This window comes from Pelecanus crispus, chromosome 17, assembly GCF_030463565.1.
Source record: "Pelecanus crispus isolate bPelCri1 chromosome 17, bPelCri1.pri, whole genome shotgun sequence".
In the NCBI taxonomy this organism is placed as follows: Eukaryota; Metazoa; Chordata; class Aves; order Pelecaniformes; family Pelecanidae; genus Pelecanus; species Pelecanus crispus.
In genome coordinates, this window is record NC_134659.1 from 1,209,289 (window position 1) to 1,223,387 (window position 14,099).

A 14,099-nucleotide genomic window follows, 5' to 3' on the forward strand; every position below is an offset into this window, starting at 1 on the left:
AGATAATGGCACCTTTCTCCAGATAATTTTATGGCAGAGTTAGAAAAACATTATGGAAGTGAAAGTAAATACAAGTTAAAACAAAAGTTAAATATTGTAAGAACTCTGACCAAAGACCGAAAAGAAAAAGAAAATTAATGGCTAGATCAGAACCACAATAACTATCTAATTTCAAGAGAATGCTGGCTTCCAGTGGCTGAGAATCTGGACAACTTGGGAAAATTTTCATCTAAAAATCAAGAGTGCAGTGAACATACTTCATTTCAACCCAACAGTCCTTCAGTTCTTAGGCTGAAGGACTTCTGCCGCCGTTAGCTAGGAAGTAATCAAGGTACCTTCCTGCTGGAAGAAAGCTGTCCAGCTTTGGAGGCTTCCCTCATTCTGATGTTCTTGGTACTCAGTTGGTAGCTTAATCCATCAGCTTTCACACCCGGGATTCAAGCTTACTGTTGCTCAGCTCTTCTGAGAAATGTTTCCCTGAAAGTAAGAATTTTCCTCTAGGCTGGTGGAAGGATGTAATATTTCACAAGAGTAAAACCCATCTCTAAAGGAAAGAGACTGGCAAAAAACTGCTGCTGAGGCCAGCTCTTTAATTAAAGGTGGAAGAAAACTAATGAAAAGCAGAGAAGATTTTCTGTTTCTTTCAAGTGAAAATGTTCTTCGTGCAAGATTCGGTACATATCGAACTTTTTCAAGACTGGAAACCCAGCTCAGTCCAGTCATGGCTCTTCATGGCATACAGTTTCATTGGGTGAACTGCAAGCTGATTTCACTGGAGTTCCCAGCTCTTTCTTGACAGCTGTAGTTAAACTGATGAGCACATGAGGCTTACACCTGGGGAATTATGGATTAGTCTTGTTTGTAAGGAAGCAAATATAAATTAGTGTGTTTATGCTACTTTTAAAATGCTTTTAATGAGGAATCATTTGCTATTCAAAATTTCAATCTATAATAATGCCATAACCCCGCTGAGCTGATTATCATGTGCCTTGTTTAACATCAGTCTCCAAATGGGAGATGAGGGCAAGCCAGTTGTTTCAAATTCTTGTGTACGTACTGATACCTGACTCTTCAACACAATGGGGCAAGACACCCCGCTTGACTGTGTGTTGTGTTTTTATTTTGTTCTGTATTTTAGATGGAACTGATCTGACTTCCAGCAGGTCTCCGGAGCAGCCTAACTGTCTTCTCCAGTAACAAGGCCTGGAGTCATCATGGCAGCAGGAGTAGCAGCATGGTTGCCCTTTGCCAGGGCAGCCGCCATAGGATGGATGCCGGTGGCCAACTGTCCCATGCCACTGGCTCCAACGGAGAAGAACAAGAGGCAGGATGAGCTGATCATTCTCAACGTGAGTGGCAGGCGTTTCCAGACCTGGAGGACTACACTGGAGAGATACCCGGACACTCTCCTGGGCAGCACCGAGAAGGAGTTCTTCTTCAACGAAGACACTAAGGAGTACTTCTTTGACCGGGACCCTGAGGTCTTTAGGTGCATCTTGAATTTTTATAGAACTGGCAAGCTGCACTATCCCAGGTACGAGTGCATCTCTGCTTATGACGAAGAGCTTGCCTTCTATGGGATCCTCCCTGAAATCATTGGGGACTGCTGCTATGAAGAGTACAAAGACAGAAAGCGGGAAAACGCGGAGCGGCTGATGGATGACAATGACTCGGAAAACAACCAAGAAGGGTCCATGCCATCCCTGAGCTTCCGGCAGACCATGTGGCGAGCCTTCGAGAACCCCCACACCAGCACCTTAGCCTTAGTCTTTTACTATGTCACCGGTTTCTTTATTGCTGTCTCTGTGATCACTAATGTCGTGGAAACTGTCCCTTGTGGCACGGTGCCTGGAAACAAGGAGCTTCCATGTGGGGAAAGGTATGCTGTGGCTTTCTTTTGCTTGGACACGGCTTGCGTGATGATTTTCACGGTTGAGTATCTGTTGAGACTCTTTGCGGCCCCAAGTCGCTACAGATTCATTAGAAGCGTGATGAGCATCATTGACGTGGTGGCCATCATGCCGTACTACATTGGCTTGGTGATGACCAACAATGAGGATGTCAGCGGAGCCTTTGTGACACTAAGGGTTTTTAGGGTTTTCAGGATTTTCAAGTTCTCTCGCCATTCCCAAGGCTTAAGAATCTTGGGCTACACTTTGAAGAGCTGTGCCTCCGAGCTTGGCTTTCTCCTCTTTTCCCTCACTATGGCAATCATCATCTTTGCAACTGTGATGTTTTATGCAGAGAAAGGGTCCTCAGCAAGCAAATTCACCAGTATTCCTGCTTCCTTTTGGTACACTATTGTAACCATGACAACACTGGGGTGAGTATTACTTTTTCTTTTACTGAGCAGCAGGCAAGCATGTACTAGGAGCTTGACTTAGTTACTCCTAAGCATTTTCCTGGGTGCATGTTTGAAAAGGGGCTGGAACTGTTAAAGGCTTGATTGTTCTTTGCCTTACAACTTCTGCAATTTATGCTTATGTGAAGTTGTATAAAACAGAAAAAGCACTTACACCCACTTGACAAATGCTTGGCACAATGGTAAATGAGTGCAGGAGGAGCAAGGCTGTGGAGTAGCAGGTCCTGTTTCGCACTGCTTCTGCAGGAGAGAAAAGTTAACATGAGTGCAAGGGAGCTGGCAACTAGAGCTTATGTTTTTTTCAGACATTCATTCGAGCCATAGATTTTACACCAGGTTGCTGATGTATACGTTGTCTCTGTTCGCGATGTCGGTCATTGTTTCTTCACTTGACATGCCAGGAATTATAGATTTGCTGAATTCAAATGGACATTGTGGGCCGCTATACTCCTGAAGATACTCGGCGATCTCCAGGACATGATCTGGTTTTTACTTAATTGAGCAGGATATGGGCTTCTTGTCTGTGTTTAGTTGTGAATTTAAGAAATAATACGAGTATGCTGTAGCAGTTGCAGTAGAATTTCAAACATTCCCATGGACAGGTACAAAGATAATGATATCAAAGCAAAGGAAATGTAGCCTGGAGGGCACTTTTTTCCCTTATATTTCATTTCTGTCTTACAGTTGTTTCTACTGAGATTATAGATTTGAGCTTCTGTTGCTCTGAACTAAAACCTTTGTAAGCAGAATGACCAAGCCCTCACCCTGACGGGGTGATGTAGACCAAAGCAGGCATCACAGGCTGCTGCTCCAGGCAGTCACAAAGTTATGATCGAAAGCAATCTCTTAATTCCACACATCAGAGCAATATACTTAGTTTATAGTTACTTTGCAAAGAGTTTTCCCACTGGAGAGTTCACAGAGTTTAATATTCAGATGTAGACAACTCTCATTCTTGTAATACAGTGACCACTTTTTCTCTAAACTGCTTTTGATTTTAAACACTTCTCTGTGCCTATTATACATGAACAAGCTCACAGTAGCACTTTTAAATTATTAAAATCATAATTCAGCTGTCAGGAAGGTGCAGAATCTGAGCATATGACAACTGCAAGTCTGAATTTCTTCATTAAGTGAAAATGTAGAACGTGTTTTGTCATAGTCACCAAAAGACCTCTTTTTCCTCCTTTTTTAACATCTAAGCAAAGTTTCCAAGTTTGTGTGGCAAGAGCTAAGGTCCTTACCCTGGAAAAGAAGTGAGTGCTTGCTTAGAAATCGAAGCTGGGCTTTAGATCCCAGCGCTCCCCCTCCCTGTGGTTCAGCTTTCCATACCCTGACTGGTCCATAGTGGTCGGTTCCCACCATCGTATCAGAGCAGCTTCAGAGGGCACCTGTCCTGGTGGCTTGTTTGTGCGTCCTCCCACAAGGGGAAACGCGTGAAAATACAGTTCTCTTGTCCGGTTTCTGATAAATAACGATTGCACCTATCTTTCTATCTACACACGCCTATGCACATTCTCACGTACGTTGTTGTCTCTCTGTGACAGGGAAGTTGGGGTCAAGGCAACGTTCAGTGTTGCTCAGGAGCAAACCTTCGCTGTGAAATACGTGCAGAATGTGCTGTAGTGCAGATCAGTCTATATTCCCATCAGCGCAGCGACCTGGTCTCGTTCTCTTTCCCTTCCTTTCTGAACACATGGATAGACAAACCAGAGTGCTCCTGAGGACTTTAAAGTGTTCTCAATCTGTTGTAATCACAGAAATTGTAGATGAATGAGTGCCTTTAATGAGTTGACAAGAATTTAAGAAATTATACATTTAAACATGGCTTTGTAAGAGTTCATTGGAGAGGGACCTATAAAATGCTGTCAAAGCTTTAAAGCTTAAACTTCTCGTATTACTGATTTGGGATTTTTGTTCCAGGATTTTAATTAAAATAGGTGTGTCTAGCAAGCAGTCTGTCAGCTAAGTTTAGTGTCGTATCACAGACTTACAACAAACTCGGAAACCTCGGTAAGAGCAGACCCCGAAGAGCCCCCGTGCTCTCCGGTAACACCTATCTGCGTGTGGCTGCATTCAGTGCAGCCTAGCACCTAGCGCTTCCTTATCCCAGCATCCGAAGTCAAACACTCTCCCCTGGCTTGCCCAAACCCTGGGCTAGAAAGAGAAGTTGCTACGGCGAGCCATAAACACCCGATTCCTGCCAGACAGCCCCGCAGGGCCCCGGCCGGAGCCCCTCGGAGAGGCCCTTTCCGGGCTCGCTGGAGGAGCGGTCAGGGCGGTGCTGGGCTCCCAGCTGCGCGGGGGGACAGCGCGGGTGGAGCACGGCGCCGGCTCGTGCAGCGGCTCTTGCCCACGGTTTGGCATCATGGCACAGAAATTCATGAACTCCAGAAATGAAACTTTCGGCGCCAGGTCCTTTCCACCTTCCTGACTCCCACCATGTAGTGTGGGTGACTAGCATCCCCTGGCCCCCTTCATTTCCCCATAAAACCTTTCAGTTTTGACAAATGGGCATTTTCATACATTATTTCATATACATCTCTCTTCAGAACTCATTTCAGTATGTTTGGAAGGATCTTGTTGCTAATGAGAGTACTGGCAATTCCTACCGCACGGACGTTGCCAAAAACGCAGCCAAAGTCTCTAGCGTGCTTCTTAATACATCAGACTTTGCCTAGCTAGTGGTTGCCAGTTCACTGCTTGCATTTCAGCAATGCTCACAGCTTTTACAAATCCCTGAAATATTATTTACCTTTAAAACTTCAGCCAGCATTTCAAACAAGGAATTATAAAGCGCCATGGTTTTTAACTCAAATCTGTACGCATATGTATGTATTTTTTGTTATGAACACCGACATATTTAAATCCAGGTAAGTGAACATTTCCCTGCAACTGGAATTCCACCATTGCTTGTGACAGAGTGCTTTATAACAGTGATTTGGAACGTGCAGGATAACTTTTCCCATGATATTAAGACATTAAAAGATTAGCTCAATTTATATAAAAGGGCGAGTTTACTTACAACAAACAAACAAGGCTAGCATTAGGAAACCATTAACTCTCCTACAGCACTGTACATCAGCTGCTGCTATTCCAGATTCTTAAGTATCCTTAGGATACAACTGAATTTCCAGATTGACCCATAAATGAAAAGCAATAAAAATGCATTTCTTGAAGGTGAAGCACTGCATAAAACAGAGTAAGTGCTGCTTTTGGTGGGGCTGCTATGCAAATCAGTTTTGAGAAATCCAGGATGACTTGCAAGCTCCTTAGGCAGTTAACAACCCAAAGAGACAGGTACAGCAGTTTTTCTGGAATGGGAAACAAAGCAAAGGAATTAAATTATACTGACCCTGCATCTCTGATCCCTCTGCTGTGCTCATCAGCCCTGGTTTAACAAAGGCTGTTTTTAATTTAGCACGATTTAAATTTTGCTCAGGAGGTTTTATAATGAAAGCATTATTCTTGGGTGCATCTTAAATCAATCTGAATTACTGAAACAACTATTCAAAATGAATGCAAAATCGGCTATCCAATTCATGCAGAAACATTTTTCTCAAGAGGCCAACAGCTACCCATCTCCTCTCTTGCCCTTGTCTAAAACACCAGTACAATAAATATCAGCGCTGCCAGCACCCCCTCTTTGTTCTGCAGGAGGTTTTGACCCCCGGGACCACCTCAGAAATGCAAGCGCTGCCGAAAGCGGCGGCGGAGCACAGTGCCGGTTCCCATCGTTAGCATTCGTGTCCCTGTCTTGGTTTTTAGCTGACTCAATACGCAATAGCCTTCAGTTTTATATCTACATAGAAAGGGTTTAATTATCATAAATTTTGTTACCTTGTTACGAGCGTCTTGGGTTTATTTACTTTTAAATACATTTGGTTGTGGATGGGGCAGCCTGGTGTTTCTCCGCCCGTCAGCGCGCATCGCAAACACGGCTGCGGTACGAGACCTTTCTCACGCTACTAAACCCCACACCATTTTTGCCCAAAGCGCGTATTTTTCTAATCTTTTTATAGCTGTTTTCATTTCACCTGACAACAGCAGTATGTGTCAGGCTCGGGCAGTGTCCGTGACCCGCAGCGTAGGCAGCAAACTGCGGCTGGGAAAATGCAATGGCACGTCTGCCCGCGCCGGCCCGGGGGACGCCGGAGCCCAGCACCGGCGCCTCGAGCAGGCGGTGTCGGCACCCCCGCCCCGCCACAGCGGGGAGCAGACGGCCGCGGAGAAGGGCGAAAACCCTGCAGGGTGTCCCGGGGGGCATCGGCACCGAGATCTTTGGGCCATTCGTGTCAAGAAACCGGCAGTACCGCGGCCCAAGGAACAGAAGTCGATGCACTCTGTTGTGGCTTGAGCTCAGGGATATGCCGAGTGATTTTCTATTGCCTAAGGAAAGCTGTGCTCCCACAGCTCACCGCCCTCGGGGTGGTCCTAGGAGACCATCTCCCGTCTGACTGTCTCCCGTACGATTTGCAAGAACATAATGGTTTTGAGGTTGCTGCCCCTCTTTCACAGTCAGCTGCACTGGTCAACGAGTTTGAAAGATAGACATCAGTGCTCCTGGACAGCGCAGCCCTAGCTACGTAATGCATTTAAGGAACCAGCTTAACGCTAGGAAGTCAATAAAACAGATGTGCTGGCCTGGTTATGTCAACAGCCTGATCTGGAGCAAGATCTGAAATTTCTTACGGTTTTTATTAGCTGAGTGCTTAGAGAGCGGGGATTTGGGGGTAGGGGTCTATTTTGGTTTGTCTCGGTTCAAGCTGGTACCCTGTGGTTCTGCAAAACGTGCGTCAGAGAGAGCGCGAGAACGGACACCTGATCAACCCCTCCGGAAAAAACATCGGACTTTGTTTCCCTTATTTCTTGGGCTTTCTTTTTCATTGGCATTGGGTCACGGACAAGAAAGGGGATGAAATTTAAATAGCGAAATAGCATGTGAAATACTCGCTGCCAAGCTGTTGACAGCTGGACTAGCATGAACTTACTGAATACTGACCACATTTCTTGCAAATGCTGCCAGCTGCCGTGTGAACAGAGATCTCTTTGCCGTTATTTCTTCAACGCAAAGTACTGAAACCACTCAAGCTGATAGTAACCTTCATTCACCCTCCTTCATGCAAACTAAGAGGAGTTTGCAAAGTAAGGACAATAATAAATCATCTCTGGAGCGCTGCCATTCCCGGCGTCTCCGGAAAGATTGCCGTTTGGCCCAGTAATCATATTGTGTGTGTCAGGACTTCAGTAACTGCCATTAAACTGAATCAGAAAAATTGCTTTAATAGAAACGCTACTTTGCATATTTAACATCATCGATGGAAAGACGGATGAGATGTGGGGTATTTCCTTTGTAAAGCAAGGCGCTAAAACTTCATCGCTCTCGCCATTTCCCACACAGTCAACAATTCTTATATCCACAGGCCAAAGAACTGCTTGAATTTAATATACAGAAAGTCCAATCAAACAATGAATTGATGGAGCTACACAAAGAAGCCATTTGCTTGAGCTTTCATTCTCTTGACTCTAGCTTCATCTTATACGAAATGCGTATCAATTTTCTTCTCCTAATGGATTTACAGATATTGTGTGCAAAATGTCTTTGTATCAGAAACTACAGATGGAACCTTCTCCCTTTGCTATCTTGATGTAAATCTCAGGCAAGCATCTCATTTTTGAGCTATTTGTATTCACCAGAACCCCAGAAGTATTAAAATACCTTTATTCATTCTCAGAGCAAGTAGAATTCACTGGATTTTTCTCTCTCAAAAAATTAATTTATCTGTCCTTAGGCTTTTTGTGGCTTTGGATATTTGTAATGATTGCATGTATGTGCAAAACCACCATTTTTAATGTGCAAGACAAAATAACTTTCCTTTAAGGTAAACTTCTTGTGTGAGAAGTGAATTATTTTGAGTAAGGCCAAGTAATGGTACTGGCTAAAATTATAACGTGACTGCTAAATTTACCAATGGAAACCTTGGCAGAGATGCATCTATAGCAACTGATTTAAGACATTTTTCTAAGCTCCTCTTCCTTTTTTTTCCCTTCCTTTCTAGCCTGCATCACAGTAGGTGCCTGAGAAATACAGATTAAAGATAACACGGTATTTTCATTGGAGATGGAGGGAAGTGATTGGCTTGCTGACTGGATCTGAGCTATTTTTAGTCTCATAAAATGATAATTTCATAACAGCACTGACCCAGTAAAAGTAATTAGTTTACAGAGATTAGCTGAAAAGAAGGGACAGAGTAGCCACTGTCAGTCGGAAAGCAGGGAAAGGGGAAGTGAAGTTAAAGGCCCTGCAACAAATTAGCCAAAACTAATTACATCTCTTAGCTGATTACAGCCCTTCAGCCCAAATCGGTTTTCAGTGTGAATTGCAGAGCAGAGCCAGCACCGGGGGGTTCCGAGCGACCCGAGTCTCTGCAGCTTCCGCTGCCCCGACGGCTGCCAGCAGCCACCCTGGCGTGTTGGGTACAGACGACATGGGTACAGACGACATGGGTACGGACAACAGACATGGGTATGGACGACATGGGTACAGACGACATGGGTACAGATGACATGGGTACAGACGACAGACATGGGTACAGACGACATGGGTACGGACGACATGGGTACAGACGACATGGGTACAGACGACAGACATGGGTACAGACGACATGGGTGCAGACGACATGGGTACAGACAACATGGGTGCAGACGACATGGGTGCAGACGACATGGGTGCAGACGACATGGGTACCTCGCGCCCCTACCAAGGCTTTCTGACCTGGCACAGGTTTAGCATGGGGCACCTAAAACACGAAATGAAACTCCTGCCCCACTTTAGTATTAGGAAAACAACACGAGATGTTTTTATTGCAGTTTCTTGAGGGATCTGTGCATTCTGGGTGGCGGAAGCCAGAACGTGGGAGTTCCTGTGACCTGAGCCAGCTTCTTTCTAGGCTGTAGAGGAGTGTCCCAGGCACAGTAGCGGGACCGCCTCATTAGAAAAAAGAAAAAAAAAACCTACAAAAAAGTGTGAGATAAACAGAGAAACCTTTCTCAGCTTAGCGTCAACCAGCATTCTCCCCTGCCACCCCTCACACTTCAGCTGGACTCGAATCTCGGGTGCCACAGCACTCTCGGCGAGTATTACCGCTGTAGTTCAGTACGGTTTCAGGGGAAGCCGTGCACTATTTGCATTTAACCCAGGCCGTGTCTTCCTACCCTTCATTCCAGTCCATGCAGAAGTACGCAGGGACGGAGCTGCCAAAGCGCGTTATCAGAGGACGTAGCAGGTTTATTTATTTTTAATGCAGCACAAGCCTCAGAAATGGTGATACCCGAACCTAGCCGCTACTGTTTGCACTACCCGTGGAAGCACTCTGGCAACGCGCTTTCGCGCGTGTCCCTGGCAGTCAGAGGCCCCGTGGGTCGGCCCCGGCTGCCTCTCAAGGCTCACCGAAGGGTGCTGGCAGCCGCAGCGATATCCCACGGTGAGCATCACGGCTCAGCAGAAGTTGAAGAAGAAAAGAGCTACAGTTAGGTCATTTATGCATTGCTCTCCCACTCTCGCTGCTTTAACATCCAGCACAGAAATTTTTTTTCTGTCAAATTCCACCACATCCACTGTGAATTTATTAGTATTTCCCTTCGGCGCAGGCAGACTGCTGGATGTTTTTCCTGCAGACCAGGAAAACAGGCAGAGTTCAGCCGAGCTTTGTCTTCTCCTGGACAGGCAATGCCTGCAGAAACAGATTGTGCCTATTTAACTATTTACCACTGCTACATTAGAGCACATTCGAGGTTGTAATTCACCTCTTAAAGTTACAAGTAAGTGTGGAAGAGTTATTTTAAAATCAATATCTAACAGAATGCCATTGTTCCAACATTAAAACCTGCTGGGAAATTACTGGGAGGCATGTGGCAAGTCAAATCACTGCCTGCCAGAGGAGGAAACAATTCATTACTCCTTTAAAAGGTGCGAGTCTTTACCGGCTTTTCATTCTGGTTTGCAGCCTCAGAAATGGCGCTGGAGCACCTGGCTCGCTCTTTCTCTCATTCTTTCGTGATTTCACTCTTTTGTTCTGGCTCTACACTGTGGACTTCTCCTTACTTTCTGCACGGGGCCGGGAGGGGTTCGGGTCTGGGGCCGATGGCATTGTCACCGCTGTCGCTCCTCCTGATGGAGGGTGGCACTTGGCATATGAATTATCTCTCACCTATAAAAGCATCTGCAAAAACAACAAAACCAAAACGGGCAGCCACTCAAAGTCATTTTCCGAGCAGGCTCTCACCGCTCGGGTTCAGGAGAGCCACTGAGCAGATCGCCTGGGGAAGCCTCCTGCGTTAATCTTGGCCTGCCATCTGCGGCAAAATTAAAACACAGATCAGCTTTAGCTTTTTGCCTTCAGGACTTTGCGAAATTTGGCTGATGTACATCCCCAGAAAGCCCTTGAGAAGGATTGTTTGCTTCTGAAGAGAGCAGTCCCGCGGAACCAGGCCAGGAGCCCCTGAAACTTGAGCTTAAACAGAGACGCAGAGGTCTCAGCACCACTGTGCTGCCGAGTCTCCTAATAGCACGGTCAGATAATTCAAGTAATGAGTCTTACAGGTATGGAGGGAAGCAGCCGCTGTTACTGAACGTGCACCACGCACGGGTTTGCTGAACGCTCCTGCGGCAGCACGACAGAAATAACGCCCCGGCACCCGCAAACCTCGCCCTGCCTTGCAGCTGGCAGGAGCGAAGCTGCTGGGTTCACTTTTAACAGCTCCTGTTAATCAAACGTGTCCTCAACTTTGTGAAGTACCCTTAGCTTTTTATTACAGGTAATTATTTTTCACGTACTTATTGCTTTATTCTTTCTGTACATGTGACTCCCCTTTGCTGTTTAAAAGACACAACCTGCTGCTGTTTTTCTTATCTTGCCTGTAGACACAGGGTTTCACATAAGATGTGAAAACAGCAGATCATAAAATCTTGCGTCACTTTGAGCCTTTAATATTTAAATGCAGAGCCTTGAGATAACAAGATTTCACCCCACAACCAGACAGCCCCTTTATTTCTTCTCTGTACTAAAGAAAACGCTTCTTACTATTGTTTAATTCTGCTTATTTTCTCCCCCAGTTGCCACAGTCCTCACTTCCATGTCTGTATGCTCTACTTGCACTTTTGGGGTGTACTTTGGAGACAACACATCATCAACAGTACAGGCTTTTTTCTATATTTGTATGACCTAGAGCACAAGGGAGCCATCCTCCTTAAATATTAATTACAGTCACTATGATAAGAACAAAAATAGCACTTTATTTGTCACTCGAAAAGGATAATGCAAGCCAGCTATTCTTGCAACCTAATACTTGGCAGAAGTAAGCTGTCTTCGAAAGGCGAGCTAAAACGAGAGAAGGCGGCTCTGAGCTGCCTTCTCCTAGAGTACGTCTGTACCAGTGTCTTAGTTTGGATCAGGAACGCTCTTTGAAAGCAAACTCAATCATCCTGTCCGTACTGCAGTTTGGCTCACAGCGCAAAGAGGTTTCAGAGCATGCAAACTGCATTCCTTCTGGATGAAATACGACTGGAGGATGCACTCCAGGAATGCACCTAGCGTGCTCTTACTGCTAATGGGCGTTCAGTCCGTGGGCCAGACTGGGATCAGTCTAAAATGAATCCTCCCCGAGACGCGTACAGGAGGGATGCTTGGTCCTCTGCGCCAGCTCAGCTCATGTTGAGCTGCACTACCTGCTAATGCAGATAGAAACTTATCCTTTCCCTGCAGCTGATTTCAGAACTCATTCTCAATTACAATCCTGTTTTAGTGTCTTTTGAGGTTTACATAGTTTCTTGGCCTTTTGTCATCAATATTAAACTGAGGAAAGCTCCAATTGCTTCTTTCTGCCTTTCAGAGGGCAGATAGGAGTAGGCTGTTGTCGATTTAACAGACTCTGACACCTCCGTTACTCCACTGCGTAAGAGCCTTCTTCTAGTAATCAGTGTCTGAAATGAGTAGAAACAGGACTTAAATTTACCACTTTGAACATGAATCAATGAAGCATTATTGCCAGCACACATCCTTCACTGTCACACATTTCAGTTGTGCTGTTGGTTCAGGAAGATTTAAAGCCCCGTCTCCCACCCAGCTTTGCACCTGTGAGGTATCCTTTTTACCAAGCTCACTCTCTGATCTCTGCATAATTAACCAAAATATGAAATCCCTAGCTTCTGCCGTGCATGTGCGTGCTTTAAAACTTCCTGCAAGACCACTAGATTGTGTACAGATGGGCAATCACGGTCAGCTCACAGGAGGCAATCACAACTTCTACTTGGTGCCTCTTTCGTTTTCCTGCCTACTTACATCTGCCTAACCGTCTGTTCATCAATCCAGGGAGCATCCATCATGTAATAGGATGAGTCCTACTGAGTCAGACACTCTGCTTCAGTTCATGAAATGAGCTGGCATGATATTCTAGCCTTGGCACGCTAGATGCAAAAGACTTCAGCCCTTTTAGATATTTTTCTACTACAGAGGAATAGCAGGCCAGATTAAATAATAGAAACATTCATTCAGCAAGACAGCTGTTGAATGAAAACACGCAAAAGAGATGAAATTAGGTGAAAGTCATCTCTCTTGCTAAGGGTCAAAACAAGCAGTAAGCTGGGCTGAAGGGATACAAGATTTTGGGCTGCAGAGGGCTGAGCAGGATGAATTCCACCACTAATGAGCTTAGTGAATAAGCTCATTACCTAACGAGCTCAATTGAACAAGCTTGATTTCCAGCCTAGGGAAAGCCTTCCGAATAGATAAAACATAGGTAAACAGCTCCATCAGTTTACACACAGAAGACATATCTGTGGCTCAAGAGCAAAGTCACGGTCATTGTCAGATTCTTTCCTGAAGGTGCAGATATCAGGATGGATCAGAAAAGCAGCAAACAGTAGAGACTCTCTTCCAGTTTTGACCTTTCTTTACAAATTCTGATACCAACAAGGATGCAGGCCAACATAACTTGTTAAAACACACATGTCCTAATAATGTTCCTTTGGCATTAACATAGGGCTGTTCTACCCTCCATGTGAGACACCGCAGAGCTGGACTAGGTAACCTCCAGAGGTCCTTTCCGACCAAAATTATTCTATGATTGTATGAACAAATGCTCCTGAAATGGCACACCTCTGTGGCTCTCCATCTGAAACCTCAACCTTGCTTTTGTGGCCTGGGAAAATACGTCAGATCAGATGCCAATTTAGAGGTCTTGCCAAATGGCCCAAAGGAGATCTCAGATCCACACTGTCTTGTGGACAATTTATTACCCAGAAAGGTAGGAGTCTTGAAGAATCTAGTCTGTAAGGAACAGTCCACCATGCACCCATATGCTGGTTAGCATAGTTTTCAATTCTGTTGACTTAGAAGTGAAAGGAGAAAATGAGATTTCAGAAAAGGAGAATAGATCTACAGATGCTGAAAGAAAAATCTTTAAGTCTTAATTTTGTCTTCTACAGAGTAACACTTGCATTTATTTTTACCATTTTTTTCTTAGCTTTTCAGCAGATACTGAAGTATTGGTTAAACTATTCAGCTCCTATAGTTGTGCCACTCTCAGACACTGCCACTGTCCATCCTTTGTTATTGACTGAGCAGAGCTAAAAAATGTCTGGAGAGGAAAAGGGAAGGAAAATGTCTGAACTTTGCAGTCAAACATAACTGCTAATTTGGGGGGAGTTAAAGATTTTTAGGAGAAAACAGGTGTTGAG

General features: G+C 45.0%; 1 protein-coding gene across 2 annotated transcripts in view; it reads left to right on the top strand.

The window, feature by feature from the left end:
* Positions 1-1,214: 1,214 nt before the first annotated feature.
* Positions 1,215-14,099, top strand: part of KCND3 (potassium voltage-gated channel subfamily D member 3) — a 121,765-nt gene continuing 108,880 nt past the window's right edge. For both annotated transcript variants that reach the window (XM_075722402.1, XM_075722403.1), the window contains exon 1: positions 1,215-2,323. In XM_075722402.1, the coding sequence (XP_075578517.1) occupies positions 1,215-2,323 (1,109 nt within the window). The remainder of the gene's footprint in view (positions 2,324-14,099) is intronic.